Below are 13,633 nucleotides of genomic sequence, written 5' to 3'. Positions count from 1 at the left end.
CACATCAACGTGTAAATATTCACAATAACGCCAGCCGACTGCTTTATGGTTGTTGTAGGCGGATGCCGATGGTACAGTCTCTGCCTTATAGAAGTGCTTACTTAACAAATATATCAGCATACGTCAACGTTGGACGTATAGGTAATAAGAAAACAATAAGTTTTAAAAAACAAACATGAATTAGTCGTTACTTGCTGAGGCATGACTGAGTGGTGTAACAGGTAGAATGTCGCTGTCCCGTTCATGTTATATCTTTGTGGGTATAGCGCCTCCCTGTGGCTCGGCTCAGTGCTCTTGCAGGAAAAAAAAGTGCTTTGGGAAAATGGGGAACAAACTAACAAGACCACCGGGCCCTGAAGACTGTCAGTGAGGGTTGCCATGGCGACATGACGCGAGCTTGAAGGACTGCGCTCGTTTTGGTGTCTCCGCATCCTCTCAGAATAAAACTGCATCAAATAAGAGTCTCTTTATGAATGAGTGAATGTGCATGTGTGTGGATGAGGGAGTTGACAGACGAAACGGGATTAACGGTGAGCGCGCAGCACGCCCCCGTGTCGCCCATCCATCCGCGGTGAGTGGAAACATGACGGCCTGGTCTGTGCGGCTCCTGTCCGGAGCCCTGAAGCCCGTGTTCAGCAGCCGGTTGGCCCGGGTAGGAGCGCTCTCTGAGTTCATCTGCAGACAGCTGACTGTTAAACAGACTTTCAGGACTTTCGAGTGGCTGAACGTTTCTAGTTATTTGACATCACAGCGGCGAGTGCTGCTAAGCTGATTAACTTTTACTTAGTTGGCTAACTGAGCTAGCTTGGTTTATGTCGCTGTCCCTTCAGCACCACTGTTGGCCACTTGTTGTCAGCTGAAAATCCCTGCAGAGAAAATTTACGACTACTTAAACAGTATTCCTCTATTTCTCCCGAGCGAGCGAGGGGAGGCTGTAAATGGACACTTAGACTGTTCCCTGCAGACTCATAAATTATTCAAAGACTAACGTTAATACAGCAGCACTTCCTCTAGTGGTTGCCAGTTAACAACGTATCCCCCATCTGAAAGGACTGATGTGAAAATTCTACAACAAAACTGCTACGTGCTCATTGAATTGATAATGAAAATAATCATTATAACCGTTAGTCGGTGCCTAAAATCACATTGTAACACTATTGTAAGCTCCTGAAAGCAGTGATAATATATGAAAGTCAAAAGAATGACAGAACTTGGAAATCTTGGCTTGTGATTTATCACTTCATTAATATCTTCTCTGTAAATAACCGCCCTTTCTCTGGATTCACAGGCTCATGGTGCAGCTCCATGTAGTCAGAGACACAAGTCCACTTACACCGTAAGTTGTTCAGGATACAACAAGAGTGGCTATGATTTAAGAGGATACACCCACACCTTCCTATAACCCAGCACCCCACTGTTACACCCCAGAGGGAATTCCAGTCATGTTTTTACTGCATGTCCACGGGAAAAGCAGCGTTGTTTTGTCTCATCTGTGTGTTTTTGATGCCTCCGGGAAGCTGCAGTTCAATTTGTGTCCTCTGTCTTTGTCCTACTAACCTCCCCTTTCCTTTTCACCCTCCCTTTTTTCTCCTCTGTTCTGATTCCCTCCTTCTTCCATCGACCCACGCCAGACCATAGTGAGTACGGCTGCCTTCGACATACACACGCCCAGCGGTGTAGCATAAGTGCTATGTTAGACATTATTAGCAAAGTAGTTTTCCTCAGTAGTTTTGTAGCGGATGCTTTGACTGGATTGTATGGAGAGGAGTTTGAATGCATATTCATTGCAGCCTCCACCGGCTCGGTACGGAGGCAGACACACCGTGACTCTGATTCCTGGAGACGGTATCGGACCCGAGCTGGCCAACCACGTTCGTGAACTGTTCCGGTGAGGATTCACACATCCTGCACATGGCACACACACACACACATGAACAGACAGACGGTGTTTGAGTAAAGACTGTAACCAGCTCCTCTCTGTCATACTGAAGTACTGATCCCCATCTGTTCTTACCACCAGGTTCTGCTGTGTGCCGGTGGATTTTGAAGTTGTCAATGTGGACTCGGCTGTCGCCTCAGAAGATGACATCAATAATGCCATAATGGCTATCAGACGCAATGGGGTTGCACTGAAAGGTAAGTATTTTTAATTGTGTGAGAAACATGTTGCTTTGCAAGGGCCCGGAGTAACTCGGCCTAACTTTTTTTTTGCTTATCCAGGTAACATTGAGACCAACCACAATTTGCCCCCGTCCTACAAGTCCAGAAACAATCTGCTCCGGTAAGTCCACCATCTTTCATCTGTCACCACTTTTTGTTTTTCTTAATCTTAATGTCACCAACGTTAAACAACAGCTGTTTCTGCGACGGCCTTGGTGATCAGCAGAGACTTCAGTCTCCATCTTTGCTCCTGTTCGTCTCTCTCTGCAGCACCACTCTGGATCTGTACGCCAACGTGATGCACTGCCAGTCCCTGCCAGGAGTGAGGACACGTCACCGAAACATCGACATCATGATCATCAGGGAGAACACAGAGGGGGAGTACAGCAGCCTGGAGCACGAGGTGTGTTATGTGCTTTACTTTGATGGTGAAACACATGCAGCACAAAAACAAATCCAGCCTCCTCGTGACTCCACGCCGTCTCGCTTTCTCTCTCGTCCCCACAGAATGTGCCAGGTGTTGTTGAATGTCTGAAGATCATCACCAAGACCAAATCTCTACGCATCGCTGACTACGCATTCAGGACCGCTCGGGCTAAAGGACGCCAACGAGTCACTGCTGTACACAAAGCTAACATCATGTGTGTTTATTGTGGCTCAAAGACTCCCGTTTTATCTCTCTTTTTATCCATTTCTCCCTCTCTCCATCAAACACATGATACATCTTAGTGCGTGTGTGTGTGTGTTTGTTGGAGCAGGAAGTTGGGTGACGGCCTCTTCCTGGAGTGCTGTAAGGAGGTTGCCAGCGGTTACCCTGAAATCACCTTCGACAGCATGATTGTGGACAACACCACCATGCAGGTAGCTACAGCATGTCTGCACCCCGCCACAGTGTCTATGTCTCCACCATCATTGTGTTCAGTGCCTTGCATTTCTGCTGCTATATTCAGTGGAATAAAAAAAATAGCCGAGCACACAAACTTCTTCATGAAAAAACGTCCTGACATGATGTTTTATGTGTGTGTGTGTCAGCTGGTTTCCAGGCCCCAGCAGTTCGATGTGATGGTCATGCCCAACCTGTATGGTAACGTTGTGAGCAATGTGTGTGCCGGGCTGGTTGGCGGACCGGGCCTGGTGCCTGGAGCCAACTACGGGGAGGACTACGCCGTGTTTGAGACGGTGAGGGGGTTCAGAGAGAGGGAGGAATGAAAGGTGACATGAGAGGGGAGGAAGGGGGAAGACTGAAAGAGTGAGGACAGCACAGAGGCCATATGATCAAAAGAAAGCAAGAAAAGACTTGGATCTCACACCTGTATTGAGTTGAGCAGCAGCAAATCAGCACTGCGGCGACGTCGCAAATAAGCCGAAATGAAAGCTGCAGCAGCCCCTCGTGTTTTCATTTAAGAACCCGACATGTTGTCCTGCGTGCAGGGCACCAGGAACACCGGGAAGAGCATCGCTAACCGTAACACGGCTAACCCCACGGCAATGCTGCTGGCCTCCTGCCTGCTGCTGGATCACCTGAAGCTCCACGCCTACGCCAGCATGATCCGCAGAGCCATCCTCTCCACCGTCACCGAGACCCGGGTGCGCACCATCACTGCCGTCTCTGTGAAACAAAGAAAGCAGATCAGAAAATCAATCGAACGTATTTCTGGTGTCTCTTGTGCAAATTTCCACCCAGTGATGAATATTTTGCTCACAGTGTTGTTTTTTGGTTCTCCAGCTGCACACCGCCGACCTGGGAGGCCAAGGCTCCACCTCTGACGTGGTCCAGTCCGTCATGAATGCCGTTCAGAGCACCGGGCCCCGGACGCTGAGCATCTAGAACAAGCACACGTGAACATGCTCTGCTCAGTGGGTCTTCTGTGCAGTTTCACACAAACAACAGCAAAGAATGAAACTGTTTACTCAAACAGTTTGTATGTCTATGCAATAGTTTTCCCCTCGTCTGAACCCAGAGGGTCTCCTCGCCTCCCGGCTGTTATTTAAAGTTTGAGCACTTTATTTTCCCTTCATACTGTCTGAGTAACACCCAGTCAAAAACCCATTTATTATTTATTATGATTATATATTACGTGTTCACTCATTTGAAATTTAACGAAGCAGGACTGTTGTTTGTCTCCTGAAACACAACCGTCCTCCCACTGAATGTATCGGGCAAAATTGACGTCAGATAAAGCTCGTAATGTTCATTTGTTTGTCTTCAGAAGTGTGTGTGTGTGTGCGCTTAAACAAACACAATGCATGAGTGCATGTTGCACTGGCTTGTGTGGACCACAGGGAGGCCTCACTGTCACAGTTAACCACCACATTCAGTGAAACTTCACTCTCTTAACAACTTCTTTGTATTAGTCGAGCCAGTTGTGTTTTTATCAGCATCAGGCATAATAATAATAAGTTTATTGCACACTTCATGCCAAGACGCAGCCCAAAGTGTTAAAAGTGTTTAACAGGGTTAAAAACTATATTTAGCAGAAGACAAGTACAAAAAATGCACAATAAATAAAATGTCTGATATCAACAAAAACATTAAACCAACAGGAAGAGTGAAATAAACAGCAAAATCACGTAAGAGCTTAAAGTGGAAGTACGCCTCATGGAAAACCAGACTCTGAGTCTTTAATTTCTTTTTAAAAAATACTGAGGAAGTTGATCCAGAGGGAGGATTTTCCACAGTTTAGGGCTATAAAAACAAAGCAGCGTAACCAGATCTCCTGCGGGCAGCGTTGGAGAAGAAAGGCAGCAGATCTGAGAGCTCTCACTGGAACGTAAATGCAGTCACTGATATGGGAAGGTGCTACTTTTCATGACGCAACATCAAGTAAAACAACGTTAAAATCAATTCTGGGCAACAGGAGAAGCCAGCGCACTGAGGCTATGATTTATTAGCTCACATTCTGGCTGCGGTTTTCTGGATTATTAAAAAAAAAGAAGCGCAGTAAAATTGTACTAAAAGCACGTATCAGATTTTTATCATCGCTCTGAGTTTTAAAGAAGGGGACCTAAATATCTAAATTTGCCAAAATGGCACAGTCCAGGTGCTAGCAGTGATAGTAAAATCAGTGGCAGCAGCAGTTTAACACAAGCAGTAGTGGTACTAGTAGTACTGGTATTCCTTGTGGTACTGGCATGAGCAATAGAGAGATTACTACCAAGAGCTGCAGTACTTTTAGCACTATTTTTACTTTTTATAACTCACTTACAAACTTAATGTCAGTAGAACTCTTTGCTTTTATTTATGTGTGTGCTGCATACATTAATCGAGTAGCTGACAGCAGAGAGGTGAACACGGGCGTGTGTGTGTGTGTTCATGGTAATGAAGGAACATGTCAGGCTCGGATATTTTACTGAAGTAACAATAGCAACAGTGTAGAAATACATTGAAAATGTTACTGAAGTACAAAAAGGTTCAAATATCAAAATACACTGACCTTACTTTTAGTAACAAAACTAAATAAATGAAAAAATGCACATTATGTTATTAATATAATTAACGATTAATGATTGATCACTGTAATGCAGCAAATAATAATTATATTAATAACATAATGTGCATTTTTTCATTTATTTAGTTTTGTTACTAAAAGTAAGGTCAGTGTATTTTGATATTTGAACCTTTTTGTACTTCAGTAACATTTTCAATGTATTTCTACACTGTTGCTATTGTTACTTCAGTAAAATATCCGAGCCTGACATGTTCCTTCATTACCATGAACACACACACACACACACACACACACACACACACACACACACACACACACACACACACACACCATCCTGCTGCCTGAGCACCAAACGTGGATTCATACGCAGGTTAAAACAGTCCCTCACAAAGGCACCACCATTTAGGAAACTGTTAAGAAAAAATATTATATATTTGCATAACCTTTTCCTTTAAAGATTAATTTCTTCAGTCAGAAGAAACACGCTCGAGTGCTGCAGACAGACTGACACTTTGCTGAGTTTGGACTTTAAACAGGATTTGTTGGAAAATAACAAACGTATCACCCCATCTTTTTCAGTACCATCTGTGCTGGAGTTTGTGTCGCCTACAACTAATTAAACCCCACTGATCAAACTTACTGGCACTCAGAAACCACTTCACAGACAGCAGAAATCTGTTTCATAATAGAAATTACAGCAACTGCAGCCGGCGTCGCGTGTGTGCGTGCGCGCTCGTGTTTTTGTGTGTATGTTTAAAGTCGCTCGGCGGGCCCCTCGATAATGAGGGTCTTCTCAAAACGAGGGAGCAATCGAGGGGAAGCAAACAGATTACCGCACCGTCAGGGAGGGAAAGACAGGAGGGCAGAGGGGTGGAATGCAGGAGGGACAGGAGGAGGGGAGGGGAGGGGAGGGGAGGGGAGGGAGGGGGGTGAGCAGGGGGTGAGGAGGAAACTCTCCTCCTGTAGCTGCCTTCTCTACATCCCATCTGTCACAGCATCTGACACTGGCTCGCCACCTGATGCAAAATCACACGTACACACATCAGTCTAACGCGCGCGCATGTGTGTGTGTGTGTGTGTGTGTGCGTGTGAGGCCTTTGATCGTTCTGGGAGGCAAGCAACAGAAATCTCATTTGATCTGCTGCTCCACGGCCCTGATGTGGAGCTCGCTTCACTTCTGCGCTGAATGTGGATCAAAGTCAGGCCGCAGACAGCAGCAGCGTGGTTAACATCTAAACAATCAGCAGGAAATTACATTTATTCAGCCCGGGCATCACTTCCTTTGATCAACACACCCACTTCCCATTCGAGTGTGCCCCTCTCTCACACTCTCTCTCTCTCTCACCCTCCTTCTTCCTCTTTTCATAAATCTGAGAGAGGAGAGAAGAGGGAGGGATGTGTTGATGAGGAGGGGGAGGAGAGTAGAAAAAGGGAGGCGATGGGGAGACAGGAGTCATGAGCTGGCAGAGGTCACCCTCAGAGCAATAAGCAAAGAGAAAACTCTCTCTCTCTCTCTCTCTCTCTCACACACACACACACACACGCACACACACACAGCATGGATGCAGCTCGTGTGTGCAACAGCAGATCAGGTTTTCCAGGCTCCTACGGATGCTTCACAGGACGCTGAGGGCGAGGACGAGGTGAGTAAGTCGTCTTGTGCTTCGCTCCTGATTTTTCCCCTCTCTGCTTTCTGCTCAAATGGGAAGTTAAAATGTGTCGAAGCAGCTGTGGAGGTTACAGGTGGAGGCTTGGAGTTGGGTGGGGGAGGATGAGCGTGTTAAAGCCGAGAGAACAGCAGCAAAGAGCGGTTAGAAATACTCTGAGAGGGAAAACAAGATCTGAGATTTTTGTTTTGTGAAAAGAAAAGCAGGTATTGATCAGCAGGTGTCCAGTCGGGTAATCGGATTAACATAACCAAGAGATGTCAACACACTCGGCCGTGCGACTGTGGACTCGAACAGCAGCTGATTCAGCTCAGGTAGATGAGGGAGATGGTTTGTCATTTTCTAAACCTTTCTATAACCTCATCAGGTTTGTTTTTTCCAATCAAAAGCAGCTTCAAGAGGACTTGTGTTTAGAGGCAGAGTTGGGGTCAGAAGTTGTTTTTCAGGATAAGAATCTGAGTGCACTGGAAAGCCTGTTTTGTGTAAACACACACGGACGATACTGTCAGCAGCTTCCTTCTGTTTCTGCTTTTCCTGATGACAGCAGTGAAATGTGTACTCTCAGTACTTCTAAAGTACTATCAGCAAGATGAACTCTATCGGAAGTAGAAGTACTTGTTCTGTAGGGAAAAGTCCCTTGTGACAAATAAATTATGATGTGTGACATGTCACCCTGCTATCACTGACGCACTGCGAGCAGCGTTTTACTGTTGAAGCTGGGCGACAAGAAACTGCTGTGAAGTTGTGCACAGTCTAGTGGTTCCCAGCCTGTGGGTCGGGGCCCTCCAAAGGGTCACAAGATGAACAGGAGAGGGAAGAGGAGAAAGTAAAGCACTGCTACACAAACTTCTATTCATATTCATATATAAGTTCTTGTTTTAGAACATAAGCTTCAAATGATGACAAGGAGCCCCGACTTGTGCTTTTCACAAGAGGTTAATATAATCATGTAATGTGAAATCTTCAGTTGCAGTGGAGTAAAAACTACAAAATCTCCTTCTAAAAGGTGGTGGAGTTTAAAGTACCACAAAAAGGAGACACTTGAGTAAAGTGCAAGTACCACAAAACTGCCCTCAAGTACAGCACTTGTGTAGATGTGCTCCGTCCTGAAGCGAGTGCAGCAGTTTGAGTGCCGCTGCTCAGCGTTGATCTCTGCAGACTGCCGGTCAAACGACCGGCTGCCCGTTGGCACTCAGTACATGATCCCACATGAGGGGCCCTCTCTGCAGGCCTCTGCAACTGTGACTCTGTGTGTGTGCTGAACTGTGAAAGTGTGTGAGGCACCGCTGTAAACATGTTTCACTGCTTCACAATTGATGTGTTCATGGAAGTTTAACCCCACACGTACGGCTGTCTTTGTACTGTGTGTGTGTGTGTGTGTGTGTGTGTGTGTGTGTGTGTGTGTGTGTGTGTGTGTGTGTGTGTGTGTGCATAGCGAGCTGGTCGTTAACACTGACGCTGTTTCATAATGACTGATGTCACGGTTTGTCCAGTCTCTCCGGCACTATGATCGAGGGACACAGACAAAAGACGTGCTTGCATTGTTGATTGGCATTCGCTAATTGGGTACAATGAGTCAACAGGGACTGGTGGAAAGCAGCTAAGTACATTTACTCAACTATTGCACCTGAGTGCATTTTTCTACCAAAGTTCTACCTTTTTTTCTACCTTTTATTCCACTGTGTTCACTGTGATAGCTGCTGGCAGTGGTGGAAGAAGTACTAAAATAGCACTTAAATACTACCTTATTGAAGTAAAGGCATGTTATTGAAATGAGCAAAATGTACTTAAAAGTACTCTCTGTATTGCTGCTGCATTAATGTGTGAGTTGCATTTTACTTCTCCCTCCAGTCCGAGCTTCAGCTTGTGGAGATGATGAATGTGCAGAACACTGTAAGGCTGTTCACTTATCTCCTCCACCTCCTCTTCTCCTCCCCCTTCTCCCCTCCCAGCCAACATGTCGGTGTCCGTGATAACAGACTCATACCCGTCCATCGACTGGTCGGTGGTCTCTGCGACCCCGGCGGGTGCAAACGTCACGGCCTGGGAGCGCGATGCCCTCCTGGCTGTGGCCGAGGTGGTGGTGCTGGCGGTCATCTTCGTGATGGCGCTGCTAGGCAACGGGCTGGTGCTGGTGGTGCTGCTGAGGCGGAGACGACACCACAACCCGCTGCACCAGTTCATGCTCAACCTCTGTGTGGCTGACCTGGTGGTGGCGCTATTCCAGGTAACACACACACACACACATAGATAACGTGCACCTCCTCCCTGCATCTCACTCCACCCTTCCTCCCCCTGCTCTTCCCTCTCGAGGTGTTGCCCCAGCTGGTGTGGGATGCTAAGGGCCGCTTTCCTGGCCCGGACTTCCTGTGTCGCCTGGTGAAATACCTGCAGGTGCTCGGGATGTTCGCCTCCTCCTACATGATTGTGGCCATGACGGTGGACCGGCACTACGCCATCTGCTGCCCCCTGCAGGCGCACCGCAGCGGGGCCACCCAGCGCTGGAACAGCTTCATACTGCTGGCCTGGGGGCTGTCGCTGCTGCTCAGCCTGCCACAGGTGGGGTGAGACAGGTGGGGGTGAGACAGGTGGGGAGACGAGGCATCATTCTGTGCGAAGGCTTCGGTATGCCGAGGGTTTGATGATTGAAGTTAAATAATGTACTTTAATGTAAACATAATAATGTTTTTCTTACATTATGGTATTTCTGTCTTTTACATATTTTTCCGCAACAAAAATCAACAAAATGTGAAAAATATAACTGTGGGGGAATGGCAGCTCACACATGTTGTTGTCCCTCCAGGTTTTTATCTTCTCCCGCTCAGAAGTGGCTCCAGGCATCTATGAGTGTTGGGGTAACTTTGCTGAGTCGTGGGGCCTTAAAGCCTACGTGACCTGGATGGCCCTGGCTGTCTTCATCCTCCCTGCCCTCATCATCACCGTCTGCCAGGTAGAGAGCAGAGAGACAGAAAATAATGTGATGTGATGTGATGGTTTATCAGGGCTTCACTGGACGTCTCCTCTCCCTTTTCGCTCAGGTGAGAATCTTTAGGGAGATCCACAACAACCTGTATCTGAAGTCAGAGCGCCGCCTGTCCCCCGCCTCCCTCCCTCCCTCCAGACAGGACAGCCACAGAGGAGGAGGAGGAGGAGGAGGCAGAGGGAGGTCCAGTCTCCCTTTGTATGTTTCACCACTCATGTTCAACAACCCTGTGAGTCACACCAGCTTTGACGCTGGATCCACCTATCAGCACCTGCCCATGGGTCCGCTCAGGTCCGGCAGCGTCACTCCACACTGTGATATTCACAGCTACGCTCCCGTTCAGCCCCGTAAGAAGCACGCAGACTCATGTTTTCCCTGTTTCTGTTGTTTATCACATGATTATCTTTCAGATTTTCTTCAGGGTCAAAGGTCAAAAGCAAGCACCCTGGACTATAAAGTCCTCTACTGGCCTGTCAGACTGCCGTGTGGCTCTGGGGATGGCAAAAACATTTTGGATTGAGAAGTTTGTCGTGAACAGTTTCGGAAAACAAGTTTATTCACGTTCACTTTCTTTCCAGGAGCCCAGGAGACGGTTAGCTTAGCGTAGCATACCCGGAGTCTTGTTGTTACTGTGAAGTTGCCAGGCAACCAGCGGGCATGCCAGGAAGTCACTGAGCCCATTGAAGAACAAGTCAGGTGTTTAACTGCCTGTAAAAACACAACTTGTCATTTTGACACTTTAGTTTTAATATGTTTTTGACAAACCAGACGTAAATCTTGAAGTTTAGAGGTGCTGGCAGGTGGATTTTGTTACATTTGGACGCGGCCTGGCGAGCTGTTAGCCTTTTGGTTCCACTTCGTGTGCCAAACTAACTTAATGGCCTTCTGGCTGTAGTTTGGGGTGCAAGAATGAAAGTCTGTGCGCAAAAGAAGCAACTGAGCGAGTTTATATGCATTAAGTTTCTATTCAAAGGGAAAGTCTGCGCATTTCAAACTGAACTTTAACTGCATCTGCCTGGCATCAGGTGGAAATCGAGACGACTCCTCCCCACAAAAAGTCACAAAGAGTCAAACTGCTGATTCTGCATGTCACATCAGTGTGACTGTGACTGTGACTGTGTGTATGAATGCATACTTTAAGCAGTTTCTAAAGCATATAACAGACGTTTTACAAAAGCTGATATTTCAACCGTGACTGAGGATTTCATGTCAAGGAAGTCTCAAGTTGATTTTCACAGGCAGGAAACAGAAGATCAGACACATCATAATTTAGTGTATGTTGGTTTGAGTACAGCTGAGCTGCAGCCTGATGTGCTGCCTGACCCTGCGGCGCCCCCTGCTGTCTGCTGCCCCGCACCCAAAGCCCCCCCTGCCCGCTGTGGAGAAGTTTCCGCCGCCATGTCAAAGACCGTGAGGATGACGCTGGTCATAGTGCTCGTCTACTCGCTGTGCTGGGCCCCGTTCTTCAGCGTCCAGCTGTGGGCTGCCTGGGACCCTGATCCGCCTCAGAACGGTGCGCGCACACACACACACACACACACACACACACACACACCTACATCAGTCACAGGAATGGCAAGCATCCAACAGAAGGGATTTGTGTTTTTGTGGCATCTCACTGTTAAGGACTTTTAAACTGGGAGCTTCTGCTGGTGACTGGGCAGCCAAAACTTATGTGACAACTATAGTTTAAAAAATGAAGAGTGAGTGAAGAGCTTTTAAAACACGGGTCAATATTAAAAGTGTCATTTTTAGGCAAAAGAAACATTTCACAGTTCCAGCATCTGAACATTTGCTGTTTTTTCTTGAACTGCAGTAAACCAAATCTTTGATATTTGAATTTGACCAGCGTTTTATCTACAAGCTGCCACCATTTCCAAACCTCTTCCTGTGTGTGTGTGTGTGTGTGTGTGTGTGTATGTAGGTGCTGTGTTCACCCTGCTGATGCTGCTGGCCAGCCTGAACTCATGCACCAACCCCTGGATCTACTCCGCCTTCTCCAGCAGCGTGTCCCCGGAGCTCCGCCTGCTGCTGCTCTGTCGCTCGCACACACAGCGTCGAGGCTCCTTACCGAGCGACTCCACCACCACACACACCTCCAACTACTGAACAGCACACGCGGCCGCAAGGCAGCCGTCGACCGCTAAGTGCGATCACGTGTCGCGTTTGCACACTTCCGAGTGGCACGCGACAGAACTGGAGGGATTACTTTTTCGCGCTGATTGTTTCGAAAAGCAAAACGCTTTCTTGCAGAGTTAGATGGGTGAAGATCGATACTGTTGATATCTGTCCATCAATCAATCACAAGAAGCTAATTACAGCCAGATGATTAAGGTAGCTTAGCATGAAGACAGGAAACGGGGAAACAGCCCCCCCTCCCCTCCTTTCTTTACGTCCCTGCTGCACCATTTCATGGCACCAAAGCCCACCTACCAGCTCTTCTAAAACCCATCAACACATTACGGAGGGTTTTGTACTGGACTATTTCTTGGCTTAGAGGTAATCAGCTGAGGCTCTGAGTGGTTACTGCTCTTATTCAAGAAATGGTTGAGCATATACAAAAGTACACCAGAAAAATTATTGTTTTTACTTTTTTTTTTTTTGCGTGAATTAAAGATGTAAGACACCTACAGCTTATTTGGCTCATGAATATCTTGTTTGTTCAGCTGTGGTTTTAGATTACATGGCAGGCCAGCAGTGGGCGCTGCAGGAAAACGTCCTTTTCTTATACATTGTGTTGGGGTCATGCGCCCAACTATTTCTTGGCTGGTGTTTGTGCTGGCAACAGCAGCAGTAAAATGGGTAATTGTCATTTTAGCACTTAGCACTGTGTTTGTTTTTGTTTACTAATTAAAACAAGATGTACCGTGTCAGTTAGCGAGCTTTTGATGGCGTACAGATTTGGCTTCCATTGGACAGTGAGATCAAACTTAACTCTGAACTAAGGTGGGTCTGGAGTAGAGGTGAGTCCTGCCTGGTCCCAGTGAGACCAGGAGCTCTGAAGGTTTTAGCCTCCCTTCACTGATTATCAGTCAGTTTTAGAAATGACTTGAAGATTAAAAGCAGAGGCAGACTCAAGCTGTCTGTTTATTTTTAATTTCATGTTTTACATTTCAGTTGCTTGTTTGATTTGTGTCACATTTTAAGCTGTTCAGCACTTTGTAACTCTGTTTTGAAAAGTGCTGTGTAAATAAATTTTTTTATTATTGTTATTATATTGATTTCACCACACAGAAGCAAATAGCAAAGACCAGGATTGTTTCCACAGTGTCAACTTACTCCTGTATGTAAAATCAGGTAGTTTAAACTGCTGTAATAAATTTTATAATATTTGAAATGAACGAGTTTGGGTGACTTTTCTGCATCCGACTGCT

At 46.6% G+C, this 13,633-nt stretch overlaps 2 protein-coding genes across 3 annotated transcripts; both read left to right on the top strand.

Annotated features, from left to right (window-relative positions):
• The first annotated feature begins 359 nt into the window (after positions 1 to 359).
• LOC124063937 (isocitrate dehydrogenase [NAD] subunit gamma, mitochondrial-like) lies at positions 360 to 4,607 on the top strand. Of its 2 annotated transcripts, none has more exons than XM_046398106.1 (12): positions 360 to 571; positions 1,289 to 1,336; positions 1,632 to 1,637; positions 1,791 to 1,888; positions 2,021 to 2,136; positions 2,221 to 2,281; positions 2,431 to 2,563; positions 2,668 to 2,801; positions 2,919 to 3,021; positions 3,193 to 3,339; positions 3,592 to 3,747; positions 3,887 to 4,607. In XM_046398106.1, the coding sequence occupies exons 1-12, from the start codon at positions 482 to 484 to the stop codon at positions 3,986 to 3,988; spliced, it is 1,194 nt and encodes a 397-aa protein (XP_046254062.1). In that variant the 5' UTR covers positions 360 to 481; the 3' UTR covers positions 3,989 to 4,607. The 2 variants fall into 2 exon arrangements, with proteins under 2 accessions (XP_046254062.1, XP_046254061.1); XM_046398105.1 differs by having other exon boundaries at positions 371 to 652; positions 3,887 to 4,606.
• Positions 4,608 to 7,089: 2,482 nt separating this feature from the next.
• LOC124063862 (vasopressin V2 receptor-like) lies at positions 7,090 to 13,596 on the top strand. The gene is made up of 7 exons (XM_046397945.1): positions 7,090 to 7,252; positions 9,229 to 9,503; positions 9,590 to 9,835; positions 10,080 to 10,226; positions 10,315 to 10,606; positions 11,554 to 11,772; positions 12,184 to 13,596. The coding sequence occupies exons 2-7, from the start codon at positions 9,234 to 9,236 to the stop codon at positions 12,366 to 12,368; spliced, it is 1,359 nt and encodes a 452-aa protein (XP_046253901.1). The 5' UTR covers positions 7,090 to 7,252; positions 9,229 to 9,233; the 3' UTR covers positions 12,369 to 13,596.
• Positions 13,597 to 13,633: the final 37 nt, after the last annotated feature.

This window comes from Scatophagus argus, chromosome 8 (genome assembly GCF_020382885.2).
Source record: "Scatophagus argus isolate fScaArg1 chromosome 8, fScaArg1.pri, whole genome shotgun sequence".
Lineage (NCBI taxonomy): Eukaryota > Metazoa > Chordata > Actinopteri > Scatophagidae > Scatophagus > Scatophagus argus.
Note: the sequence above shows the minus strand (reverse complement) of the source record. Positions and strands in the feature narration are given on the sequence as shown.

Coding starts and splice junctions, on each gene's coding strand:
- LOC124063937 (XM_046398105.1), top strand. CDS start 482: ATGTGCATGTGTGTGGATGAGGGAGTTGACAGACGAAACGGGATTAAC. Junction 2,282..2,430: donor TCCAGAAACAATCTGCTCCG/GTAAGTCCACCA, acceptor CTCTCTCTGCAG/CACCACTCTGGATCTGTACG. Junction 3,748..3,886: donor CCACCGTCACCGAGACCCGG/GTGCGCACCATC, acceptor TTGGTTCTCCAG/CTGCACACCGCCGACCTGGG.
- LOC124063862 (XM_046397945.1), top strand. CDS start 9,234: ATGTCGGTGTCCGTGATAACAGACTCATACCCGTCCATCGACTGGTCG. Junction 10,227..10,314: donor TCATCATCACCGTCTGCCAG/GTAGAGAGCAGA, acceptor CTTTTCGCTCAG/GTGAGAATCTTTAGGGAGAT. Junction 10,607..11,553: donor CTACGCTCCCGTTCAGCCCC/GTAAGAAGCACG, acceptor GTTTGAGTACAG/CTGAGCTGCAGCCTGATGTG.